The sequence below is a fragment of the Curcuma longa genome, chromosome 8 (genome assembly GCF_044706935.1).
Source record: "Curcuma longa cultivar G26 ecotype Majalengka, Jawa Barat chromosome 8, ITB_CL_G26_1.1, whole genome shotgun sequence".
In the NCBI taxonomy this organism is placed as follows: domain Eukaryota; kingdom Viridiplantae; phylum Streptophyta; class Magnoliopsida; order Zingiberales; family Zingiberaceae; genus Curcuma; species Curcuma longa.
The window spans coordinates 13,874,467-13,886,894 of NC_133868.1; the positions used below are offsets into that span (position 1 = coordinate 13,874,467).

Below are 12,428 nucleotides of genomic sequence, written 5' to 3' on the forward strand. Positions count from 1 at the left end.
GGTTAAGTATCGAATATTGCAATTTCTTATTTCTTACTCTTTACCCTAATAAAATTGTTTACCCTAGCTTTAAACTAATTTAACAAATAATAAAAAAAGGAAAGATTGTTGAAACCCAAAGTGGTTTGAACCATGACTGTTTTGATGTGTTGTTAAACTAGTATAAGTTAGATCTTGCTTGTGTCACTAAGTTGTGTGTCACTAAGTTGTATGTCTAAGTGTGCACGAACTTAGGAGAATACACAGATACTCAATGGCTCAAGGTTTGATGGAGTAGGTGAGGAACTAGAGAGGAAGAGGAGCATTGGAGATGATGAACAGTGGCAGAAGACACAGTGATCGAGAAGGATGGCACGGGAAGGGAGTTGATGGACTTGGTGCATCTGAGGGACGAGGAGCTGCGGAAGAGTTTTCCGGCATCCAAGGTGCACGAAGTCGGGAGGAAGACTGAGCCAAGATGTTCGGACCAATGGATCGGTCTACTGAACCAGATTGGTAGACCAAATTAGATTGATTGACCGAACACCACGTCAACAGACCGTTGAGTGGATGATTGTGTCGGCCTACCACATCACCTAGATCGATAGACCGAACTAGATCGATCTACCAAATGCCACGTCGCGAGTGGATGACTTTGTTAGTCCACCACGTTAGTCTGCCATGTTAGCAAATGACTGTTGCAATAGATAAAGGTTATACACCACGTCAGCAAACAACCATTACAATAGATCAGATTGGATCTACCATGTCACCTAGATCTGTAGAATGATCCGCTCAATCGGCCTACTGAATGTGCCATGTTGGCACTTCAAACAACGACTATAAAAGAGATGAGGAGTTCAGTTGGAAATGAAACACACTTGATTTCTTTGTCTTTTAGTTATGTTTTATTTTCTCGTGCTTAACTGTTGTGAGAGGCTTCTCTGCCTCCGGGTCATTTTCGACTAAGAAGAAGATAGTTGATTTTTTATTGTTCCAACTCGAGGGTTGTAACTAAATAAATTCATGCCTTTTTTTTAATGTTGTATTTGTTTTTATTTAATTAGTGTGTGTCATTTCTAAGTTGTTTGCAAGAGAAATAAATTATTTTCATAGAGTTGTTATTCACTCTTCTCTTTTAGCAATCTGAATCACTTTCACTGCACCAACAATCTGATCATTGATATATAGCAAAATTGTGAAAATAGATAAATTGTAGGAGCGAAAATAAAGCTGTAAATTCAAACCCTATTTGAGGTTTGAAGCCATGAACTTGAAGTCGTTGGACCATATGAAAAGGAAGAATAAGAAGCAACAACTTGATCTTTCATAGCAGTTAGAATGATGACGGCCGAATTCCTTTTCCAGATGGGTGAAAGGTGAACCGATGCCTCAACCCTACAAGGACCACAACCTTATATATAATCTTAAAATCTGAATCCATTATCAGTCTATTAATAATAATAAAAAAAAAGTAGATTAATGAATTTCTATGCAGATAAAATCTGTAACGCCCGAAAATTCTCAATTTAATTCTAGAAATATGATATGAATTTTCTGGAATTTATGCATATTTTTATGGAATTTTTAGAGTATCGGAAGTAGCAAAAAGAAATAAGTCGCTTAAGTGGTCTGCGGGGAATTGAACCCGAGACCTATGATTTAAGCAGAATAGAGGGAACCAGTTGTGCCAGCAGCGGCTGCTGAAAGGGAAGAGATCCGAATATATTTATAGACGAGTTGGGACCTATTTACCCCTTGATATAAATAGACAACTTAAGTGGGAATTAGGGATTATTTTTGAGTCACGAATTTCTCCTCTTCCTCCTTGCAACCGCCGGCCTCTCTCTCTCCCTCCTCTTCACGCCGAACACCAAAGGGCCAACGGGACACCCTCCGACGAAGATTCCAGTACGAGAGCACTCGTCTCCGCGAGAGGAACTCATCGACGCAAGCAAATCGTCGAACGACTCTCGTTTCCGGAAAATCTAGAGGTTAAACCGTAAGGAAATTTAGCGAAACAGGTAAGAAACTCCTCACCTGCAGTATAGGGCTCCGTTTTATGTTTTCCGATTGTTAGATAACATGATATGTATGAATCCATGTATTGGGATGTGCCTTAGTGCACGCCACGTGTTCGATAAAATGTCTTAGACACTTTTAAGCACCTTAGGACATGCTACGTAGTCCTACTTCAGTTATAGGGGACTACGGTCCATTGGGTAGGCTCCCATAGTAGCCTCTAGGTTCAGACAACCTAGCACGGGTTCAGATAACCCTTATGAAAACAAGATATACGAACAAGTAAAGAAATACATTTTTGGCACTGTACAGGATCTTTGATCCAACGGGTTGGATTCCCGCAGTCATCCCGGGCTGGACTCCCGCAGTCGGTCCCTAGGTTCAGATAACCTAGTAAGCTAGGTTCAGATAACCTAGTAAGGGTTGGATTCCCTCAGTCATCCCGGGAGGGGCTCCCGCAGTCGCCCATAGCATGCTTATATCACGGTACAGTGCCGGGCCCAAAGCAAGATCATGATATAAATAATTTCACCTAGTATGTATATGGTTTCAGGTTTACAGACTAGCTAGGTGAACACAATATAGGTACAAGAATAGCTAAGTTTAGATAATTTAGCTCAGGCCTCAGTTTTCATGCTATATTGTGCACACTCAGTATGATGATTTGTTATGTTTGGTTTTTTGATACATGCTTATGTTCAGTTTTCAGCTTCATGCTTTATGCGATGCTATGCCATGTAGTTCCTATGTTTATATGTTTTCAAGAACCATGTTTTCAAAACATTTGCATCGTACATGTTTTAGTGAGGTAGAATGTTTCTTACTAAGCTTTTAGCTTACAGATTCTATTTTTCCCTATACTGCAGATAAAGGTAAGGGAAAAAGAGATTGATGAACTGGTGGAGGCTGGAAGATCAATGCAAAAGCAAAGATGTGTGTGGGCTAAAGGAACTGGAACTACGATCTAATTTGACTTTGGTGGTTAACCATGTTTATCAACTTGGTAGTTAACCATTTATGAACATGTTTTAGACTATGATAATTTCTTATAGAACCTTCATGCTATGCCAAGATTTATGTTTAGCCATAGTAGTATATTTGTGATGTATGTTAGAGCAGGTTGACATATATTGCTGCGAATTGGTTGGACACGTCGGCGTCCAGCGTCTGACACGGCCTGCCCGTGCTCAACTGGCACGGCCGTGCCAGACAGCCCTTCGGCGTCCAGAGACCGGACACGGCCAGGCCGTGCTGAACAGCACGGCCGTGCCAGGTAGTCTCTCGGCGTGGACGTGCCGCGCGTCCAGAGCCTGACACGGCCAGGCCGTGCTGAACAGCACGGCCGTGCCAGTTCCAACCCCTAAATACGGAATAAGTTAGGTTTCAAGGAAAATTTTATTCTAGACAGTTCTTGCCACCCTAGTAAGCCTTCCGCTGTAGTTTATGTATGTATATAAGTAACGAATCCGGCCTTGTAAGTAAGCATGAGAGGTCGGGTCGTTACAGATGGTATCAGAGCAAAGTTCCATAACTCCTTCACACACATCAGCATTGATCTGCAGCTTCCAAGTAAGAACATCTCTCACTTTTCTTATGCTTTAGCGTTTATGTTTCTTATATGTTACTTGCTCCCATGTACTCTTTTCATGTTAGAAGTTAATGCAAGCATGTGCAAGATTAGGATATGCTTTATGCCATGATTCATGTATGCTACCCCTAACATGATATTAGCTAGGACCATGTTAGTCATGTATGTTCTCTATCCATTTAATAGAAAAATGGTACGAGGACGCCCAGCCAAGAAGACGCAAGCTACTGAGCCACAGACAGAGGCAGGCAGTTCAGTGCCTCCCCCAGACCTTGCAGCACTGGTGGTTCAGATGCAGAAACAACTTGCTGAACAGCAGCAAGAAATAGCCATGCTCAGGGCTAACCAACAGACTACTCCCACAGCTACTCCAGGACCTAGCGTGGCCACACCAGTAGTCACAGAAGTCCCGCCAGTTCAGGCTACTGGACCAGCGATCACGGCCTCAGACCCTAGAAGAGAGGCATATCTAATCCAGTGGCAACGCATCAAGCCAGAGAACTTCTCAGGCACTAGGGAACCATGGGATGCTCAAGCATGGTTCAAAACACTGGAGAGCACCATGGAGCTTCTGGACTGGCCAGAACATGAGAAAGTAAAGTGTGCCTCCTTCTGCCTGATGGGAGATGCACGCATGTGGTGGGAGCGAGTCAAGACGAAGCGCCCTATAAACCAGATGACTTGGGCTGACTTCGAGAAGGAATTCTACGAAGAATTCTTTCATACACGGGTAACAAACCGACACTACGACGAGTTCACTGAATTTCGTCAGGGCAGCCTATCAGTAGAGGAGGCCGTGCAGAAGTTCAACAGGCTGGCTCGTCTGTGTCCAGAGCTAGTCAGCTCAGAGAAGGAGAGAATCAGACTGATGCTGAAGATGTTGAGACCAGAGATAGCTATGAATGTAGCTGGTGGTGTTCACAGGCCTCAGACTACTGAAGAGCTAGTTAGTAGTGCTCTGATTACCGAGCACTATCAGAACAACATCAAACATCAGAGACAGACCTTCTCAGAATCCAGGGGACAAGGAAGCTCAGGTACTCAGAAGCACCAGGGCTATGACAAAAAGGGGAGCTCTGGCAACAAGCGTAAGCAAGGGAGTGACCAGAAAGGTGGGCCAGCTGATAAGAAGCGTACCTACCCCCAATGCTCTACATGTGGGAGGTTCCACTTTGGAGCTTGTCGCCAGGGCAGCAGGGCATGTTATGAGTGTGGCCAGGAAGGGCACATGGCTAGGAACTGCCCGAAGAAGACCGGCCTCCCCACACCTCAGCTGACACAGTACGGGGACAGACCAGCTCAGCTACATCAGATGCAGGCTACACTAGAGGGTCCTCTCCTCAGCCAGGGCAGACTAGAAGCCCCTTCCAGCATGACCAACGCCAGGACCTTCGGCAACACACTCATATGTATCTAAGTCATTTGCTGCAAAGCTAGCTATACCTCAACTTGAAAATATTATCGAGTCAAGCTCGAATTTAATAGTATTTGATTCGTGAACTCACGAACATGTTCGTTTAAAGGTTCACGAACATGTTTATTAAAAAATTCACAAATAAATAAATAAATATATATATATATATATATATATATATATATATATATATATATATATATATATATATATAACCAGTCAAGTTTAAACTAAACTCGTTTAACTTTAACTTTTAAATGAATTATTTTTTAATTGAACTTAAATTAAACTCGTTTAATTTTAAAACGAATCTTTTTCAAATTGAACTTAAATCGTTCGCGAACTATTTAATTTCATTACGAGCTGAGTTTGAGCTTAAGAATTAAAGCTTGAATCGAACTCGAGCTTAGGAAAAATGAACCGAGCTCGAGTTTGAATGTCTTACTGTTCAAACCTCTTCTTTTCTTCTTCGGCTCCTATTGCTTCGATCGATGTTTTTCCTTCTTCTTCCTCGTTGAAGTCCTCCTCTCCCTCCTCGCCACCGCGTCGAAGACCTCCAGCTCCCCCGCTACCGGCGCAGCTCCCCCGCCTCCTCGGAACCCAGAAGGAGAGATTTTTGAGAGAGAGAGAGCAGGTCGCCGTCTCTGAGCTCACCCTTCTCCGAGTTCCGATAAAACCTCCTGTCGCCGCAGCCACAAACCACGACAGGATTCCGCTCAATGACCTCGAATAGAATCCTCGACTCGTCTTCGGAGTCGCCTCCGGCGAGCCGCAACGACAGGTGGCGGCGCGAGACGGTGCAGTCCGAGGGCCAGGAACGACGGAGCCCTAGGCCTGGGCATCTGCCGATTTCCGTCGACGACTCCTGCTCGATGGCGATCGGAGCGTCGTCCTCTGATTCAATCTCCATCGAATTCGACTCGAGCCCCGATTCGAACTGATCTCCATCAAAAGGCGGTTGATAACTAATTTAGTAGTTCTTGGCTCGAACCACACCGCCTTAGGCTAGAACTTGGGTCGGGCCACTAATAGACTTAAATTTTTTAAAAACAATTTTATAATAGAGATATAAAAGAAATTTTTAATGTTATTAGAAATTTCCATTCTTAAATCTTCTAACCGTTTAAGTTGTAAACCGTTGTAGCGTATCTAATTTCATGCATAGAGCTAAATTTAGAATAATTCTTCAACACAGGGTAAGCTCCATAATGACGAATGTACCATCTATTAAAATTGATAGAATTAAAATATCTCTATAATGATATGATATTATCCACTTTAAACCTAAACCCTCATAATTTTATTCTTGAATTCAACCCAAAAAGTCTGATATCAATGAAAATATCTTTCATCATTTTAAATTCATAATCTTTTTCATATATTTTAGATGTAAAACTATGTTTCGTACCAATACAACCCAACACCGTCAACAAGGCTGCAACCTTTGTCAAATTTAGAATATTGTTAAAGTTCAGATTCGAGTTTAAGATTTAGGATTGATTTCAAATTTATTTTTTTAATAATATTTTTATTTCAATCTGAACCCATCAGACCTACTTGAATTGGCACCCCTAACTAGATCGTTTGGAAAAATGCCACATCGTAGGCCATACATCGACATTTGAACAACTAAGCCAAAAGCTACTACTCACAACAAGCCATGATAGCATTGATACAAGAGATAAAAAAAAGAGTTTATTTATGTGCACCAAATGAGCCAACCAGTGCTCAGTAGCTTGAGACATCGACTAATTTAGTGTTTTGGCTTTGGCTTCTTCACGATCATCACAGTGCAATGCGCATGGTGAGCACAGTGATCACTCACACTGCCTAACACCGCCCTGAAAGAAGATACAGATGCGCAAATCAGGACGCAATTGTGCAAAATATGTGAACAAGAACTCCCAAGTTACTCCTAGGAACCACTTAGGTGAACCGGCTTGCTGTTGTTGTTCAAGGAATCGAAATGTGAATTGATGGAGTAAACTTAAAAGTAGTAGCTCTGATCAGTCTTATAGCACATTTATTGTTTGCTATGATCTTTACAATGTTATGTGAGGGTTGCTTGAAAAAGATGAATATGGTACCTTTTAATTGCTCCGTAACCGTGGCTTCCTACGACTAACATCTCGGCGTGGTATTTCTCCACTGCCTCACACAAGACATTTCTAGCATCTCCTTCCATGATTACGTACTCCACATCAGGCACCTGTGGTTGAGGAAAGTAATTCCTGATGAACTCCAGACTCAAAAGCATATATATTATTGGTATTGGGGATCATGATGCAACAAAGCCTTTAACATGTTTGTCGAAAGGAAGCAAAGCAACAACAAAGAGATATACGGTTCATGGAGAAAGAAACTCTCGCGTTATTATATCACATTGGCTAGCTAAATTGATGCATGACCTGGGGAATTAAGAATGATAAAAAGGGAAGAAAAGGGAACATATTGGCTAGTATAACTTGATACTCAAAATGAAATCTCCTAAATGTATATAAAATGGAACGAAGGGCAAAACAAGTCTTGGCAAACAAATGGAGGTTTCTCTATCAAACAAAAGACTTAATGGCAGTTGGCTACTGATGATTTGGGCAAGTTACGATGATAAATTAAATTTAAGGTTAACCTTTGGAGAAAGGGTGTTCCACTTCCTTCTCTGAGCTGTATGCTTTGTTAAGATAGGCTAGCATCCAATTGAAGATATATTTAATCTTCCTTCTTCTTTTAATCCTGTCTCATATAATTGGAGTTGGATCTCTTGATCACATCATCTTCACTCAAAGAATCAGCATATGTTGAACTCAATTTACACATGGTTATACTCAATATTGACTGAAAGATGTAGCCATTTTGATGGAAAACCTCCTGAAGTCTATTCTGTTATTGGCAAAGGGGTGGACTCCATTTCAACTTGGCAAGGGCGGGTGATTAGAGCGAAGACGAGTCTTTTTATTTTTGGTAAAATTTTATATACATGTGGACAAGCCTTCAGATTATAATGCAGTTTTTTACACCAAATCAAGCTTCTTATCAATACAATTTGGTCGGATTGTTACCAACATATATGTAGTTTGATTCTCATTTTATCTTTATATGTTTCCTCAGCGCAGTTAAGTTGCTCTGTGCCTTTTTTCAGTTTCAAGTATTCCTCTATCTCCTAAAAACGCATAGTGATGAACTATGTTCACCATAGATCATCTTCAGGGGAAAAAAGGGTGCATGGTAAAGTAATCTAAGAAAACCATCCTAATAATCAACATAAAAGATTACCATTAAGTATGTGATTGACAAGATAGAAGGTCTAGGTTTATCTAAATTGGGTTTCCTTGATTTACTTTACGGGAGCTCAATAGTACAGCCAAATCCATAAAGTTAGGGTTTGGCTTTGTTGTCCTATTGTTATTGTTGTATCGGGTATAGATGCTTTAACAGATTGCCCCTCAGTAACAAATTTTTTAACGACGAAACGTAGTTGATTCTTGCCTAAAACGAAGTTCGGTTCCAGAAATGAAAGCACAATTCGAGTATAAACACTACCAAGCAAATACACAACGAGGGCAAATCATCAACAATCGCTAAAGTTGGGAAACTCTTAACGGGGATTAGCATCTGAGAGCCCTAGAATTACCGAATGAGCACTGCAGATCCCCTTAGCTTTCTCGATCACATGCTGTGCGATCTTCCTCAGATCCGACTCCACAACCGGCAGCACATCAGCTGCTCCTGCGATCGACAATCCAAAGGTCCAATCGGGTCAAATAATCCCTAGATCTAACGACAACAGTATGCATCTAGGAGAACTTCATCAATCAGAGTAAGTAGTAAATCCAGCGAAAGGTTGAGAAACGGTGAGGAGGAGAGGTTGGTACCGGGGCCGGCGAGGCTGATGAGGGACGTGGGCGTGGGCTTGGCGTTGACGATGACGAGCTTGTACGACAAGCTATGTCCAGGTACGACGGAAGAGAAGAAGTGGAGAAGCGTCCACTGGAGGGCATGGATGCTGTGCTCGCTGTCGTCGACGCCCACAACCATCACCGGCTTCCCCACCACCACCGCCTTCTCCTCCGCTTCCGTAGCCATTCTCGCTCTCTCTCTCTCTCCCTCGGTCGGAGGTGGACGAAGAAGGAACGGCACTTAAAGAGAACAATTTGCCGATTTCCCCAACTCGTACCTGAAGGGATGGGCCCCTGCATCTGTTTCTTCCACCGGAAGCGGAGGCGGGTAGGAAGGAGGTGCACGTATTATTTTTTTTTTCAAATAAGCCTCTATTATTAAGCATAATTGAAAAGAGTTCGGTACACGTGGCGACAACATTCTGGGCGTTCCAAACGATGTGAACCAACCCGACAAACTCAAATTGGCCTGTGGATTAAAAAAGAAAATTAATTTTAAAATTGAATTATGGATCTATAGTGACATATATATTTTTAATGAAAATTGTGAATTATGTTAATTGTTTGATTAATATGTATAAATGTGAATTAAAAATTAAAAATTTTATTAGAATTTTTTAAATTATTTATTTATAAAATAAATATATATATATATTTATTTATTTATTTTTTTTTATAGATTAATCTACCTAATTTGTAATTCACTTTTGGATTGAATTAAATTGAAGATTTATCCTCCTCACATATGATTATAAGATTGACCGTATGAAATTGTTAGAATGATAGATTCCATAGTTCTATTGAAGAGAAATAATGAATCAATCTGTCTCACCAAATGATAAATTTTTGATGGATTAACTTACCATAATCCGACCCATCCTACATAATACAACTTATGTATGTTCTAAATGACATACCAACCCATCCTGTTAAATGATGAATTTTTTATGGCCCAACGTGTCGTAATCCGGTCCATCCTACGTGATACAACTTATGTAGATTCCGAAGTTGAGACAAAATTCAAAAAGAGTAAGCACATCATGAGATGAGATGAAGAACTCAAGATTTTCCTGGAGGTACAGTTCTTCTTCACCATCCAGTTTTACAGGATCATTCATCTTCTTCATCGTCCTCGCCATCGAATTCTTCCTCCTCTAATTCCCCTTCATCTTCTTCACCACCATGAAAACAAATTTTACACAAATAAAATTCGAAACAAATCAAGCGAAACAAGAAGAAATCGAAGATCGCCAAAAAAGGAGGAAAAACCCTCTTTTTAAAAAAGTAGATAAACATTTAATTAGATTGTTTCCATCATCAAAATCATGATGCAAGAACGGATAAGGAAGTACAGAATCACGGCATAGATCTTTCTTACATGGAAACAAATTTTACACAAAGAAATTTCGAACCAAATCGATCGAAACAAGAAATACAAGATCGCCAAAACATGAACTAGGAAAAACCTTTTTTAAAAAAGTAGATAAACATATAATTAGACTGTTTCCATCATCAAAACCATGATGCAAGAAAATTCGAATTCCATCATCAAAATCATGATGCGAGAACGGAGTAATGAGAGTACTTTTGAGGACGGTAATGAAGCACAGAATCACAGCATAGATACTTTTTACATAGAAACAAATTTTACACAAAGAAAATTCGAATCAAATCGATCCAAACAAGAAATAGAAGATCGCCAAAAAAAACTAGGAAACCCCTTCTTTTTTAACAAAGTACATATTATAGAATTAGACTGTTTCCATCATCAAAATCATGATGCAAGAACGGAGTAATGAAGTAAAGAATCACGGCATAGATATTTTTTACATGGAAACAAATTTTACACAAAGAAAATTCGAACCAAATCGATCGGAACAAGAGAAAATGGCAGATCGCCAAAAAAAGAACTAGAAAAAACCTTCTCTCTAAAAAAAAGTAGATAAACTCCCGAGGAGACGATAGGGACCCAAAAAGAAATGTAGCAGCTTGTTCGAGGCCATCATCAAAAGGGGCATTTGAGCGGCACGGAGAACTGCCATCAGATCGTCTCGCCAATCTTCAATGCAGAAATCGCCATGAGGAGCAAGGCGCTTCCGCTCTGCAAATTGGCTTTTCTAATCCTCCCATCAACAACCACTCAAAGATCACAAGCGATGAATAAAAACGAAAACAAATAATCATAAATCTTTATGAATGGAGATGGATCAGAAGAAGAACAAAAACCTTCAATGTAGCAGCTTGTTCGAGGCCATCAACAAAAAGGGGCATTTGAGTGGCACGGAGAACTGCCATCGGATCGTTCTCGCCAACCTTCATAGCAGAAATCGCCATGAGGAGCAATGCGCTTCCGCTCTGCAAATTGGCTTTTCTAATCCTCTATCAACAACCACTCAAAGATCACAAGCATGAATAAAAACGAAAACAAATAATCATAAATCTTTATGGATGGAGATGGATCGGAAGAAGAAGAAGAAAAACGAACAGCATTAAGCAAGAGAATAGGAAGAAAAGGAAGGAGGCGAGCAATACTATGCGAGTGTATGTGTGTTTATATAGACCCGATATCGGACATAGAACCCTAACCAAGTTTAAATTATGGGCCGGCTGACAAATCATTGGGCCGAATGGGCTGGCTCAAAACAATTTCAGATTCTTTTTCTGATAATTTTTCCGATAATTTTTTTTAAAAAAAATTATACATTTTATTTTTAAATTATTAAATTATACGCTAATTTAATTTAGTAATTTAAAAAATAAGATAGCTAATTTAAATATTTGAAAATTTAGGTGTGTCATTGTGTGTTGCCAACGCAATAAAGAGAGAGATTTTTTTATCACAGGAGATAGGAAAATGGAATGACTTTATTTCCTACTTAATCTTATATTTCTCAACGTCCTTTTGAAATCATTTTACAAGCTCTTTCTATAGCAAAATCTTTTTTTTTTTTTTTTTTACATTTAATCATTTTGAAAATCTCCTGCATTCAATTAGCCGCAATAAAATAATTTTTTAGTGAGAGTGGGCACTCAGCTAAAAGTTGTAAGATTCTTCATTAAAAATCTTTAGCAAAGGCCATTATTTATCATTTTTCAACCTCGAAAATTTAGATCCAAAATTGTTACATAACTCTGCTTAGTTAAATGGTAGGTCTTCAGTTAAACTTATGGAAGTGCAATATGTTTAAATAAAAAAGGAATTAGTAGAAATATTTAAACTTGTTTGCTCACATTATATTAAAAAGACAGTTTGGTACATAAAATTTCCTCTCACGTGACATCCCAAAGAAGAATCTATTACATGCAATTTTACTTTATTTTATAAATTATTTTTAAAATTTAAATTCATGATTTTTAAATCACATAACAATCACTTTACTATAAAATTTTGTGTTTATTAAAAAAAGAAAACTCATCCACACTTCTAAACGCGCAAAAAGATATATCTTCTTTAGTCCTTTTATTACTCAATCGGATGAGATTTAATCTCGACTGTTGGATGAGATTAGTTCTCGAACCGGAGCATGAG

The 12,428-nt window shown here is 39.6% G+C and overlaps 1 protein-coding gene and 2 non-coding genes across 3 annotated transcripts; all 3 read right to left on the reverse strand.

Moving 5' to 3' along the window:
* Positions 1-6,557: 6,557 nt before the first annotated feature.
* On the reverse strand, positions 6,558-9,117 carry LOC141833485 (universal stress protein PHOS34-like). Its single transcript, XM_074720943.1, has 4 exons — positions 8,876-9,117; positions 8,635-8,729; positions 7,091-7,212; positions 6,558-6,844 (listed from the first exon to the last, which is right to left on the reverse strand). Exons 1-4 carry the CDS (start codon positions 9,084-9,086, stop codon positions 6,757-6,759), a joined length of 516 nt encoding a protein of 171 aa, XP_074577044.1. The 5' UTR covers positions 9,087-9,117; the 3' UTR covers positions 6,558-6,756.
* Positions 9,118-10,877: 1,760 nt separating this feature from the next.
* On the reverse strand, positions 10,878-11,001 carry LOC141834246 (small nucleolar RNA snoR86). The gene has a single exon (XR_012602297.1). It is a non-coding gene; the product is annotated as a small nucleolar RNA snoR86 (small nucleolar RNA).
* Positions 11,002-11,129: 128 nt separating this feature from the next.
* Positions 11,130-11,255, reverse strand: LOC141834247 (small nucleolar RNA snoR86). Its single transcript, XR_012602298.1, has one exon. It is a non-coding gene; the product is annotated as a small nucleolar RNA snoR86 (small nucleolar RNA).
* Between the last annotated feature and the right edge of the window lie 1,173 nt (positions 11,256-12,428).

Bases quoted from the DNA above. Each gene is read 5' to 3' on its own strand.
- LOC141833485 (XM_074720943.1), bottom strand. From the start codon at position 9,086: ATGGCTACGGAAGCGGAGGAGAAGGCGGTGGTGGTGGGGAAGCCGGTG. The intron at 7,213-8,634 runs GTAATTCTAGGG...CCTCAACCACAG, and splicing joins GGATCTGCAGTGCTCATTCG to GTGCCTGATGTGGAGTACGT. The intron at 6,845-7,090 runs GTACCATATTCA...ATCTTCTTTCAG, and splicing joins GGTTACGGAGCAATTAAAAG to GGCGGTGTTAGGCAGTGTGA.